Below are 14,780 nucleotides of genomic sequence, written 5' to 3'. Positions count from 1 at the left end.
AATTTGCAGGCAAATGGATGGAACTAAAAAAAATTATCCCCAGTGAGGAAATCCAAACCCAGAAAGGCAAATAAGGCAATACTCACTCATAAGTGAATATTAGCTATAAGTTAAGAACAACCAAGCTATAATCCACAACCACAGAAAGACTAGGTAACGAGGAAGGCCCAAAGAGGGACATATAGATTTCTCTGGAAAGGGGAAATAGAGATCTCCTGGGTAAACCCAAGTTAGGTTGCCTTGCCCAGCCTTGATGCAGGGAAGGAGCTTAGTTCTGCCTCAAATTGATGTGCCATGCTTTGTTAACTTTCATGGTAAGCCTTCCTCTTTCTGACTGGAGAAGTGGCTGGGGGAGGGGTAGATGAGAAGTGGGTGGAGGAGAGAAGGGGGGGGAGAACTGGTTGGTATGTAAAATAAATGAAAAATAATTTTAAAAGGAATAGAAAAAATATCTAGCAAATTTTCAATTCTAAAGTATTCCCTGATGCCCTACTTTAGAAAAGAAAAAGAAGATAAAGTCACTGGCTCATCATCATTCGATCAGACCTAGTGATATCGCAGTTGTTAGGGTTAGAGGATGCTACAAATAAGGACAAACAAAAGATGAAGCTGGGTAAAATATTAGTCTACAATCTTAGGAGGCAATTTCTGTTAAATTCATATTCTTCCTTGTCTGGGTGCTTGTAGAAGAAAGCTGATCAAATGCAGTTAGCCTAAAGTACTTGAAAACAGAGAAGAGTTTTTAAAAAGGCGACTCAGTGTTTAATAGCAGCTGCTGCTCTTGTAAAAGACCCAATTACAGTTCCCAGAACACAAATGATGGGTCACAACTAGTTCCAGGGATCTGACTCTTGTGCACCTCTATCCATGCAAGCAAACACCTGTGCATGTAAAATAAACAATTCATGAAAGTAAAAGAAAACAAACCTTAAAACTTCCAGACTAGGAAGCACAAATCTCTATCACTACAGGACACTGGTGTCCACTGTCCAGGAGGTGCATTTTGGTTTCTATTGCATCATCTTGAGATGGCTCACCTACTTATACTTCACATCTCCGTGGTCTCTTCTTTCACTGTCTCTGGACCAATAATTTAGGTCAAGCTATGGCATTGTCTTATAGGTGTTCTAGCCATTGCAGCTAACTGTCTGTGAAGTACAGATGTCTGTGGAAAACGATAATTAATCATGTTGTTCCTGAAGTCAAAATGGTATGGCTAAATTGGCATAATTTAAAAAAACATCTTGAACAGGTGAACTGAAGGCTTGAATTTTCTTCTATATTTACTGTGACATATATATATATATATATATATATATACACACACACAATATTCAGAGACATTATATATAATGCATATACATTACATATTATTATATATTAACATTGTACATATTATAATACACAATGTTATAATTATATATAAAATGTCACAGTGAATATATATATATATATATATATATATACATATATATTAAGTATGGGTTATTTTGTTCTTCCTACAATCCAGCAACCAATATTAATGTTATAGGGTGCTAAACAGTTCTTTGAGTATCCATAGATTCAAAAAACATGTTTTTTGTTTTGTTTTGTTTTTGTTTTTTTTATTAGCTATTTAGGAAAGGGTGCTAGAATATACAAAGACAACGTATCAACTGATCCCATGTATAGAAACAACAATCATTGCTGGCCTGTTCGAACCAGGGAGTAGACTCTCAAAGCAACAAGAAATGAAGGTAAGATTTGGGGATTGTTACTAAAGGGTTAGGGAAACAGTGACCATTGTGTACCACTACCTTCTCAATAGGGAAAACAGATGGGAATGGAAAGAGTTCAGAAATGGAGGGCCCTCTATTACCATCATCCTAACAGCCCTGGATGCATCCTGTCCTTAGGGACTGTGCACTTCTTCCTCAGATCACGTGATCTCTAAGGACTAGGATGATAATTTCACCAAGAGGATGCAGAGGTGTCCCACCAGAGTGACAAGATAGAGGAAGAATCCTAAAGCAATTGTCTACTAAATGATAGCATACAAAAAGGATACCACTACAGCACCAAGAAGCAGGAATGATACCAGTAGAGTAATAGTAATGCGTATGGTAATCACTGGTCACATTTGCCTATTTATGCAAATAGTTTGCAAGTACAACAAGGAGACACTGTGACCGAGGAGTTAGCCGAGTTGACTCTAGTGAAAATTCACCAAAGAAGAAAGAGGACTGATTTCATCACATACTAAGACTTGTAAAATTCAGGTAAGTAAGAGACTTTGGATGTTACTGCAAAGGTAGATTAATACACCAATAAAACAGAAGAGAGAAAACAGAAACAGCCCCTGGTACACATGAGTATGGAATTTATGATATGGCTCATGCAAAGCAGCAGCAAGGGAAGGATTGCTTGCTAAGTACATATAGGACCTTATGCACAAAACTACAGATAATACATTTAATAGAACTAAGAAAAAATGAGGTGCTGAAAAATAGTATAGAGTGTTATTCATGACTTGGTGGTTTAGGCAGCATTACTTAAACAGGGAAAAACAGCAGTGCCAACTTCAAAATGATTTATGAATGAGAATAAGCTGTGTCAAAAGTTGCTCTTATCTATAGGTTGATGTGGGATGTCCTTCTCTATATGGGTTGCTTTTATTGGTTGATGAATAAAGCTGTTTGGCCAATGGATTAGCAGAGTAAAGTTGGTGGGAAGTACAAACAAAGATACACGATACACACACACACACACACACACACACACACACAGAGAGAGAGAGAGAGAGAGAGAGAGAGAGAGAGAGAGAGAGAGAGAGAGAGAAATCAGAGTGGACATGCAATGTAGCTGCCAAAAGAGAAAGAGGTCTGAACATTACTGGCAAGACACGAGCCTTATTGTAAAATATAACTAATAAAAATGGATTAATTTATAGTTAGAGTTAGCCAATAAGAAGCCTAAGCCATTGGTCAAGCAATTATATATATTAAGCCTGAGAGTGGTTAATCAGGATCTGGTGGGTGGAACAGAAAGTCTCTAACTACAATAAGTTTTTGTTTGTTTGCAGATCTGGTGATGGAGCCCAGAGCCTTGTGCTTGCTAGGCTGTACTCCTGAATTGTCTCAAGCCCCATACCCCCAAATTGTCTTGCACAGAGAGGGAGAAGTTGTCTGAGCACATATAACAAGAAAAGGGTCATATTACCATATCAAAAATGGAACTGAGACTACTCATAGTTGAAAAGAGACATCAAGAAAGGACAGTTAATGGCAATCCAGTGGGCAAGTGACAAAGAAACTCAAATAAGCTTTTATTTTTTTTTGCAAAGAGAAGGTTCAGAATAATAATTAAACACATGAAAAGATGCTCAGTCTCAGGGAAGTAATAACCAAGGCCACAGTGTAATGTATCTGACGGTGTGTTATGCTGTTAAAAGGTCTGACGCAGAAGGATGCTGATGGCCACCTCCTTGACTCGCACATATTCACCTTGACAAGCAAACCAGGATCGCCAATGAAGCCAAACCCACACATATGTTTGACCTAGAGACCCAGGGACACGTGCATGAAGAGAAACAACAGGAGACTACGCAAAGACTTATGCGGACAATATCCTCAAGACAAAGACCACTCAAATATGCATCAAATGTGTGGTATAAAAACGAACCATGCTGCAACTGCAGACATGAAGTAGAATAAAAGACACAGAAAGGTGCTAGATCACAAGACAGATGAGCACATGGTAGCAACCACCAACACATGTACACTGGACCATTCTGCTTCTATATATTTCAAAAGACAGAGGCCATTAAACTACATCATGTATGGAAGTTCATTCTGGTGAGGAATCTGCACAAGAGAACAAGGTCCAGGGAGTGACTGAGTGAGTACTTCCTCTACTTCGAGGAGAGGAAGGTAGCTGCACTGAGGAGTGACGAGCAAAGTTGTTCCATGGCTCACTGTACAGACACACTGTGTTTATAGCTGTGTTTGCTTTAAATGACTTGGAAGGTATTCATTGGTATTATATCACATTCACCTTTCTTAACATACGAGGGAAAGAAGCTGTGGTCTATAAAAGGCTTCAGAAGAGTTGGAATCATGCCTGTGAACCAAAAGGTTGATTGCCATCTTTATTTCTGGTTGTGTAATAGTCAGGGAAAGTAATTGCGGCTATAACATTTGTAAAGAACGAGAAATGAATCCAGATAAGTGTATAGGCCATGAATCCTCACCAGTCTATAAAACAGGAATACAATTTGTATAAAGTGGGGCCTTATAAATATGTAATGTTGCATTGACTGACACAGCAAGATGAACCAAGCAAGGTTGTAAAGCAGAAACAGTGGGTAATTCTACTTCAGCAACTGTTAAAAAATTTAAAGAAAACATGTTGCCTGTGGGTCTGTGTGTACATCCACATGACTGTGTATGCATGTGGAGGCCAGAGGTCAATGAGGTCTTTCATTAGGCAAGGTTTCTTACTGAGATCGGCACTTGCCAGTTGGGGCTCCGTTAGCCAGCCCATTAGATCAGCAGGATCTAGTAATCTCCTTGCACCTGCCTCTTCAGGGTTGGGATATCAGTGTGCACTGCTGTGTCTACCTTTTTATATAGTTCTATGGATTGTTCTCATACTTACATAGCAAGCACTTTACCAACTATGCGATCTCTCCAATGTCGTATACATTTTAAAGGAGAATGTTTTTTTAAAATGCTGGAGAGATGGCTCAGAAGTTAAGAGCACTGACTGCTCTTCCAGAGGTCCTGAGTTCAATTCCCAGTGACCACATGGTGGCTCACAACCATCTGTAATGAGATCTAGTGCCCTCATATGGCCATCAAGCATACAGACAGACAGAACATGGTATACATAATAAATAAAGTACCTATCAGGCTAATAGCATGTTCGTTAGACTTTCTTCCTAAGTAACCTTCACACCTGAGATAATCCTCCATTATCCCAAGAGTTCTTACCAGCCCACTGCCAACCTCAATCACTGTTGTTTTAATAATTCTTTTAAAAATGAACTAAATATATAGTATGCTATTTGCCAAATTTCTAAAACTGGATAGATATGCAATATTAAAATACATTCTCATTTGCCAAGGGAGCTTATAGTTATGGCTATGCTTGCCTAATATGTCAAATAAGTACATTTGTGACATGTGATATGAATGTAGTATAAATCTCTTTCCAAAAATTTTGAATCTTCAGTGTAAAACATCAAATTTAAGGAACTTCATTCATCATAGATAATTTAGCATGTTTCTGTCAGCCCAAACCCAGGATACTGATCTTTCTAAGATCAATAATGCAGTCTGTGATTTAAAGAATTTTGATAACTGATGTTAATATGCTTTGGCAAGTATCCTACAAGGAGATACCTAATCTGTAAAAATGTCTCCAAGGGGTTTTCTAGGACATGTGTGTATATGTGGCAGAAAATTTAAGAATGAGTAACCCAAATTTAAGAAGTGGAGAAAGGAAATAAAACAAGTATGGGTAGAGACAGAGGCAGAGGCAGATGGGAAAGCAGAGGCAGGAGTGTCATTAACTGTTCCAACCCCATGGCAAATGCTAGAAACCAACAGCCCAAAGGAGGGGAGATTTAGTTTAGCTCACACTTAGAGCTTCCAATCCACTGTGATTGGGAGGACCTGGCTGAGTCTCTGAGTTGAGAGCAGCTGGCCTCCTAGTAGGCAGGGAGCAGAGAGAGGACACCTGTGCCAGCAAGTTCTCGCCCCTCTCACTTTTTAACTCTGAGTCCAAAGCATCTGGTATAGGGGACGCCATGCACACTTAGGACTGGTCCCTACTCCTTAGCCTTTTCTAGAAACACCACCACAGATACACCTGGAGTGCGTGCTTCTTCAACCTTCTAGGCACTCACTGTTCAATACAACCATGTGTACCATCGAAACTAACTGACGCAGGAGAGATCACAGACAGAGACATGGTAACTTCAAACAGGCTAGAACAGATGTTGGTGAAGTGTCAAAACAGTTAAGGTCTTTACAGGTATAGTTTCCTAATGGCATGATGAGGGGACCATCTGCTATAGCTCAGCTGTGTTAGCTGCATTATCTTATGAGTCACATGACAATAATTAGTAGCTATCTATACTATCTCATGGTTTTAAAAATACTTTGGATTAAAAATATGAGCCTGATAAGGTTGTTCGGAAAGAGAAGAGGAGACTGTAACACAATCACCAGCACAAATGGTAATCAGTATCAGTGACTGGTGGCATATAGATTTTAGAGGAGGATGGGCAGGTTCATGGCTTGCTGACTGCTGTTTTGGGGAGCACCAACAGAGGTGTGGACTAAGAAGGAGGAGCACTTTCAGGGAAAGTTGTTTTTCAGGCAAAGCTTGATGGTCAGAAGGAACACAAGATACAGCTGTGGAGCCACCAGCATCTGGATGGAATGCATTCTGTGGGTTTAACGTGAGTAGAACTTTCCCAAAGGAATCCACAGTTGCAAGGCTATATTTAGAAGATATTTCCAAAGTTTCTGGGAGAATAGAAAATATTAGATATAACCAAACATGAAAACTAGAAGCAAGCAGGTATTAGAGATGAGCAAAGAGACCAGTGACCTTTCATTGGTGATCTTGGGTCTATGGTGCATCACCATTCACTGTGTCTAGAATTATAAAATAATATTTATACATGCATATCTGCATAAAGACATGTATATACATTTATTATGACAGGTGGTAATAAAACTAAAACTGGTACCAGGCCGGGCTTTAAATAACTACTATAAAAATACTTTCACAATTTTCAAATCTTTTTATGAACTGCTAATGGAACAGTCAAAAGATCGTTTCCAAAAATAGCGACAGGAAACAGATGAATCTCATTATCAGTAACCTTAGAGGTAGCAACATTGAAATAGACACCTCCAAATTTTCAGACCCGTGTGATTTGTGTGTGAGTGGTTCGGGGGACTGAGTGGTGGTGTCCGCATTCTATTGTTTGGCTTGGCGAGAGAACACATAAAGCTCTCCACTTGTGGCCCACTTAAAAAAGAAGTATTATAGTTTGAGGCACTGTTGAGTGCCACGCTGAGCTACAAAATATAAAAGAAGACTCATAAAGCTCTCTACCTTCGTTTCATTTTTAGAACCCCTCACGGAGAGACAACAGCTGCATCAGTCAGAGACAGACCACAGAGGCTAAGATTTATTTTTGTTTAATATTAAAATGTATAGTCGAAGGAAACACCAATTTTCTTTTCAGATGACGCCATCACTGTCTTCTAAGCACCCCAGTTTACTAATGATCTTAAAACTGCCTTAAGGGTTTAGAAGTGAATGACTACCTTACATCCCGGTGACGATCTAGCATGCAGATCTCCTGGGAAATGCCCTTGACTTCAGGGTAAATAAATTCAGCGTCTTTGTTTTAGAACTACAGGGGAATGTTTCTGTTGACTCAGGGCTCCATTATAGGGCTTTAAGAACATAGCGGGCCATGACCTAAAGTTTGGTGGGAGAAGCCCTCCTCTACACTGTACACAGCAATAAGACCTAATTTAAACTAACAGGAAGTGTTCTCCCAGTTTCTTCGCTGGTGCACTCCGTGTGTGTTTATGCCTGAGGTTTCTCTGAGATGTAGACAAACTCATTGTTTCTGAACTTGAAGAAGTTTGGCCCTTAAGACATTTGTCAACGAGATGCAACTATGGAGGCTAGCCACCAGGGTATGAGCTTGGGGGTTCATATCCTCAAGTCCCCTCCTTCTGCCTCCACTCAGCCTGCATATCCACACAGAGATGGGCCAAAGTATCCAGTGTGTTAACTAAGATACTCACAGTCACTACAGAAAATTCTGGGGTCCCATTCTGCCAATCATGAAGTCATGTCACTGCAGATGATTTCCTGTGGAATACCATGATGGAGTCCCCCCAGAATTATACTGGCATTTGCCTTTCATTGGGAGCTATTGGATTATATTACTATATGACAAGCAGCATTGGTCCCCCGATCTTACTACTCACAGGGCATCAGGACTAGTCTAAGCACATCTTCAATGATCTGTGTGACTCTCAACTTCAGTGGCCCCAAACTACCTCTCCATAGGAGTTACATTATATTGTAACCTCTTCTGGCTTCACAATCTTGGCTTAGTTCCCCCTTTCTCAACATAAAATGTCAGTAGTATTTGAGATAGTACTAAAAATGACCTTTTTTTCTCTTGAACCCTGCTCTGGTCACTTCAGGTCTCTGTAATTTCTCTATTCTTCTATAAACACACACACACACACACACACACACACACACACACACCAATTAGGCACATGTTCATACTATATGACTAGGTTTTATTATATATATATTTCCTCCATTATTTCTTTTCTATTTCAAGTAGTTGGAAAATATTGATAAGCTTCTTTTATAAACCTCTAATAATTATTTGCGAATAGTAAGATCTACATTAATATTTGTTGATTGGTGGTTTATAATATATCCTGTTAATGAAATTTCATTGAAAAAAATTTGACATGTATGGTCTTACGCATTGATTAAGGTATTTTCCTTCCTATATAACTTTTTAAAAAAATTAAACAAAAATCCCTTCAGCTTTTGTACTAAAACATTGGATTGCTCATATTAAAACACCATTAGAGGATAAACAGAAACCAATAACTCATGTTTAGTACAGTAATTAACCATATGTATCCTGGCTTTGAGACTGTCCTAATAGTGTGTGGTGACAATTAAAATTAAACAAGAAGATCATGAGTCATTTAATAAAATTAATGTATTACATAATTATCATTAGGTAGCAACAAGAGACCTTTATGAGGCATCAAAATTCCATTGGAAGAACATTGTCATATTCTCAGAGCTGCACAGTCAGATGGATATCGGGTTCTTTGAGGTGTTTCTCTCATCTTTGTACATTCAAAATTGTTCTGGTTTTGTGTGGAATCCAAGATCACTGCATTGGATGATGAGCGGTAGGTTCAGTGTTCAGTTTTCAAAGCTGAAATACATCTTCTATGTATGTGGACGCCCAAAAATGTGAGCCTATTTCCACCTTGTCTAAAGGTCGGAGTTTGAGGTTGTTCAAGGTCATTGTCAACAAGTGTGGCTGCACATCGTGGCCTAGGGTGTGGTTACTTGGTGTTTGGACTTTAAGATGGCCCACACAGGTAGATCTACTCCACCATGACAAAAGGTCAGAGAATTCAAGCATACTCCTACTTCTTCTTTTGAACTAAGAAGTTTGACCTAGGGAATGGCTGCCTTCAGGATACTTGGTTTAGGGTGTGTTTGCTGCCTAAACGACAGAATGCTTTTCTCATGGATTAATGGCTTGCTATCTCAAAGTAATGAAGCAAGTAACTGTTTAAGTTGTTCTTTGTATCAAGTTAAAGCAGTCTTTTGTCTTCTTCCCCCTGTTGTATTGGGGCATAATAGTGTATGGAAAATCAAATGCAGGTGATATCAGTATTCACTCGAACCTCCCCCCCGCCAGTACTATCGTCTTCTGTTTTATTATTTTTACTCACATCTTCATTTTCTTTACTTACTTTTCTAATCCCCATGCCCCTACCCTGGTAAGTGGTATCCTTGTTGAAGCTGGTCTCTGACAGTTCTATACCTTAGGTAGGCAGGGAAAGCTAGGCTGAATGCTGGGAGAAAGGATGTGGAGTCAGAGGGACACCATGGAGCTGCTGCCATAGTCAGGCATGCTGAAACTTTGCCAGTAAGCCACTGCAACATGGCGATACACAGATTAATAGAAATGGGTTAAATTAATATAAGAGTTAGCCAGTAAGAAGCTAGAGCTAATGGGCCAAGCAGTGATTTAAATAATACAGTTTCTGTGTGATTATTTCTGGTGTAAGCTATTCAGGTGGCTGGGAAGGACAAGTGGCTTCCTCCCCCAGCACCAGTGATCTTTCTGTCTCTATTCCCCACACAGCTGGGATCCAAGTACATTGGGGCCACATCTGAATTTTTATGTGGTTGCCAGTGATTCAAAGTCAGGGCCAAGTGCTTATGCAGCAAGTGTCCTTACCCACTGAGCCATCTCCATAAGCCCCTAGGAAACTATTTCTATCTAAATCTTCTGTCATCTGTGATGTCCTTGTATAATCTACATGTGGTACTTGACAGTAGAGATGGCATGAGGGCGTGGAGCCATGGGTGGCTCCACATCTGCTCTCTAGTTTGCATTGTAGCATCAGCGACACCGCAATGGCTCAGGTTCTCCCCGGCGGTGAGTTGGAGGGGAAGAAAAATGCAAAGTGCATTCTCGCTGGGATTGGAAATGGTGGCAGAAAATGATGACCATGGACTGGCAGTCAGAGGATTGGCAGAGCTATGAAAGAAGAAAGAGCAGGTTCAAACTAGTCAATCACTCCTAGGACCTGGGCTGGGGAGGTGGCTCAGTGTTTGAGTATTGTGTGGAAGAAGAGGATCAGAGTTTAGATCCTCAGAATCCATATTCATGACACGTAGTTATGGTGATAATTCCAACCTTGGAGATGGAGGTAAGGGATCCTCAGAGCAAGGTAGCTATGGAGATTAGATAGATCAGCGATCTCTGGGTTTGATTGATTGAGTCTTCCTCACTGAATAAAGTGAAAGAGCCATCCAGGGTATTTGCTGACATCAAGTCCAACCCAGGCCTCCATATGCAAGCACACCCACATATGTACACAAACATGCATAAAACACACACACATACACACACACACACACACACACACACACACACACACACAATGAGGGGGAAAAATCTTAGTACCTAATATGAAAGTTTCAAGTCTACAGCAGCATTTAAAGAAAATGTCTTCCACAGTCAGAGAAGATTTTATTAAAACCTAGGTTCTATGATTGGTTAAGAAGTAGTGGAATTCTAGAAAATTCTTATTCAGAGAACCAACCAGACTCCTTTGGAAAAAATGAGCATGAAGAGAACATCCTTATTCTGAAAGATTGTCCTCACTACTGGAAGATGGCAGACTCTTTGAAAGGTGGAGCCTTGTGGGAGATTCTTGTACCCTTTGGGGCATGCTCTTAGAAGATATATTTCCTCTTCCTGGATCCAGACATGGACAGTTGACTCAGCTGTACAATTGTGTTGTGGTGTTTGTCCTCTTCAGATGTCCATAGCAATGGACTGCTTGATCTCAGGAGACACTGAGCTAAGTCAGCATCCTGTTTATAATGTCAGTTACCTAGGAGGGTTCCCAGGGGGTAAGTCTTAGGGATGCTGCTGGAGGACACCTCCATGCTTCATCTGCAGGAGGAGCTTCAGAGGATACTCTCTGCCTCTAGACACCTCTTATCCTATGGCTTCCAAACCACAAGCTGTGCTAAAGACCAAGCACAGACCAAATGTGTTTAAGAGAAACAAGAGTTCGCCAAAAGCAACTGCAAAGCTGAGGTTATGGCTAAGTGAATGAGTGTTGCACTAATAGGCAAAGCTGTGGGCTCTTCACTAGCACTGAAGATAAATGCTGCAGGAAAGAGCCATCATGCCCGCATAGGAAGTAGAGGAACACACCTATAAATTAATCCTAGAGTGTGCAAGAATACACAAGGAGTAGAGTCTTAAGTACAGATATATAATGTCAAATGAATTAACATCTAGTGTTCTATATTTTGAATTAGGAAGGTCCACAGCCAAACCTAATGGTATACTGATATACAGTTTTCTAGACATATTTCATTTTCCCCATAAAATAAAATTAGATGGGTTAAGTTACAAAGGAATACTCTAAGATCAAGCTATGTTTAAATATTACACAGTATCATTAACTATGACACATAAAAATCAAATGTACAGAATTTGACTATGAAATGATCATAGAGAGTACTCAAAGAGTCATTTAATAGATTACCTGAACTGCGTCTCTTTTTGAAATTACAATGTAAGAAATTCAGTCCCTCCAAACAACATTTAAGCTATATGATTATTCTGCTTACCCTCACTTGTCCCACGAAGGCATTGGCCTCCTCCTCCAGCACGGAGAGATTCCTGGGCAGATAGGGATCAAACACAGGAGCGTTGTCATTGACGTCTGTCACCACCACATTCACAGTGGCAGTGGAGGTCTGAAAGTAAGAGAGAAGGTTGTGAGAGGTGAGAGGAGTTGCCGTCATTTTGGATTCAGTCGTGCCCACACTGGTTTTTCTCTATCTGAAAAGCATCTTGGTCCCTAGTTTTCCAAAGGGAAAAAAAAGACATAGAACATAAAAGAATCAGCTTGAAAGCCTCAAACATCTCAAAAAAAAAAAAGATGGAGAAAGTTGATGATAATATCAAAGGGCACGCGTCTTGCTGAGAATGCCAAGTATTTCCTGGAGGCTTACCTCTTAGGTGATGCTACCTTTATTTAATTCACATGTAGTAGCATTTGTTTATACACACTCGCACCCTTTCATCCAAAGAATATCCTATCCTGTAGTTTTTCTCAACTTGTGTATTTCTCTGTCTAAACATAACTACATATATTATCAAATAGCATGGCATATAAATAAGCATTATCAGGTAAGAGAACACTGTCAGAATATATTAAGTTTCCATGTTTACATTTAAACCAAAAATTTGAACCCATAACATTATTATTATATTAAATTACCATTGAAATTGCTGTGTTCTAAGTCCCCAGACAATGACATTAGTGTCAGTTCCACCCATTTTTGTGGAAGCTGTTTCCTTACAGGGAAATCTTGGCTTAGGGAACCAGAAAATGTTACAGAGTTCGTGGAGTCAGTAAATTTGTTTTTATGTGTGACTTGAATGTGAGCCACCATCTAACCTGGCTTCTTTCCCTCTCTGTCTCAGTGTGGGGTGGTTGGCACAAACCAAACGCAGAAGGAAAGAACCCTAATAAGTTAAGGCATGCAGTATGGTATGATACTAAAATGCTTAGTTACAGGTCAATGAGATACAAGAGGAAAAGAGAGAATGAAAATCCCATGAGAGTTTGGTACAAGATTTAAGAAAATATAAACACATTGAGCCTTGCACACCAGAGAAAGTATTTACATGCAAAGTTTCTATGAATCTGTGGGTAATGTGCAATGAAACTAGACACAGGGCATGAGCTGCAGTGGGTGGCTCTATAGAGGTGGTGTGGCAGTCAGCAAGGGCAAAGACACACAGTAGGGTTTCTTGACTGCCAGAATGAAATGGCCTGGTAAATGACTCTATGATCGGTTTTAAACAACACAACTCCTCACTTGCCTGCAGGAGTAAAGATGCTTTCCCCAGCTTCCAAGACTTCTAGTCTAAACTGTTTCTGCCTTAACAAAATCAAGAGCAATCTTTCATAGAACTTTACCCTAAACCTCCATATCTATTCTATAACACGTTCAGTTGTCATCAAAACTTACCACGCATCACAGAGCATAGCCATGGGTGGCTTGTTTATTTGTGTTCACTGATGACTTATCCCATCATAATTTAGAGCTATGTATACATGATTTATATGTATTTAATGTTCCACCACGCTTCACTTTAAAGACATGAACACAGTCACAAAAGCATTCTGTAGCCCATATATAAAAACTACCCAATACCCATCCATAGCAGATATTTGTAAAGTGTTTTACTCACGTCATGACCCAATGCCACGAGCGATCCTGTAGTATATTTCCGGGACATAAGCTTGAGTGACAGAAGTCACTCACAATCATATGTAGTTACAGGACTTCACTGACATAGGTGAAAACCCTACACACTGACAAGAGTCATAAGACAGCAAGGAGAGCTGGAGAAAATCCTACATCACAGAGGGTTAGGGGAGTGCCCCAGTATGGGATAATGTGTTTCTTGTAGTGGGCAATGCTCACAGATGCTTTCTTACTATGGAAACTCATCACGCTTTCCGGTTATGGTTTGTGTTCTCTACTTTTTACATATATCCAATGATACCGTTTAATTTAAAAGCTGCAGACAAACAAATACACATGTGTGTACGTATACTGTGAATTTATATAAAGAAATTAAAATGTTTTCTGACTAGATGGAGTGCAGGTGTTTTATTTTCCCCTTGTAACATTAATATATTTCTCAAATGTTCTCCCAGAGAACATTGCTTCTATAACAGAAAAATATTCGAACAAATGTTATTTCATTTCAACTTATGTTGGAAGTGAAACCAGTTTTTTTAAAATGTGTTTTAAGGGAGCAGTATTTCCCAGTTTGCCTGAGGGTGAGCAAGGTATTAAGTCTGACAGCTTGAAGCTAAGACCTCAGAGTGGCTGTACTAGTGTTGCTGGCATTTCTTCAAGCTACCTTTATGTCCACCTCTGCCTTTCTTATCAGTCTATTATGTTTTTAAATTCTCCTTCCTCCCAGGGAATAGTAGGCTGGCAGACTATCTTGGATCCACTGTCAAAGACTGTGACCTCTGGCTGGCTGATGCACAGGGGAACTGAGTTATCGCTGAGGGAAGGACCTACTGAAGGGAACTTGGGCATACTTTTCTATGCCGTTCTGAGTTTTACAGGAAATGGCAGGAATCTACATTGCTGAGCAAGTTCTATTTCACACATTTTAAGAGAGGGACAAGTCCCACATCAAAGTTGCCCGGTGGTCAGTACTGTACATTCAGGTTCTACTTGACTTGACATCTACTGGTCATACTCTTGACTGTGCTGACATCGTCACAGACTGCCTGGCTATAGGGCATGTTGGTTTTAATTTTTAAATTGGTCAGGAATATAGTCACCCTATGGTTCAACATGGCTCAGGCTTCACTCTAAGGATAGATTCTAGGTTTTAAACCTTAATTACCAAAAAATGAACA

General features: G+C 39.8%; 1 protein-coding gene across 12 annotated transcripts in view; it reads right to left on the bottom strand.

The window, feature by feature from the left end:
* Positions 1-14,780, bottom strand: part of Pcdh15 (protocadherin related 15) — a 535,963-nt gene that overhangs the window by 177,648 nt on the left and 343,535 nt on the right. For all 12 annotated transcript variants that reach the window (XM_038341596.1, XM_038341597.1, XM_038341595.1 and 9 more), the window contains one exon: positions 11,950-12,078. In XM_038341596.1, the coding sequence (XP_038197524.1) occupies positions 11,950-12,078 (129 nt within the window). The remainder of the gene's footprint in view (positions 1-11,949; positions 12,079-14,780) is intronic.

Source organism: Arvicola amphibius, chromosome 9 (assembly GCF_903992535.2).
Source record: "Arvicola amphibius chromosome 9, mArvAmp1.2, whole genome shotgun sequence".
NCBI lineage: Eukaryota > Metazoa > Chordata > Mammalia > Rodentia > Cricetidae > Arvicola > Arvicola amphibius.
Note: the sequence above shows the minus strand (reverse complement) of the source record. Positions and strands in the feature narration are given on the sequence as shown.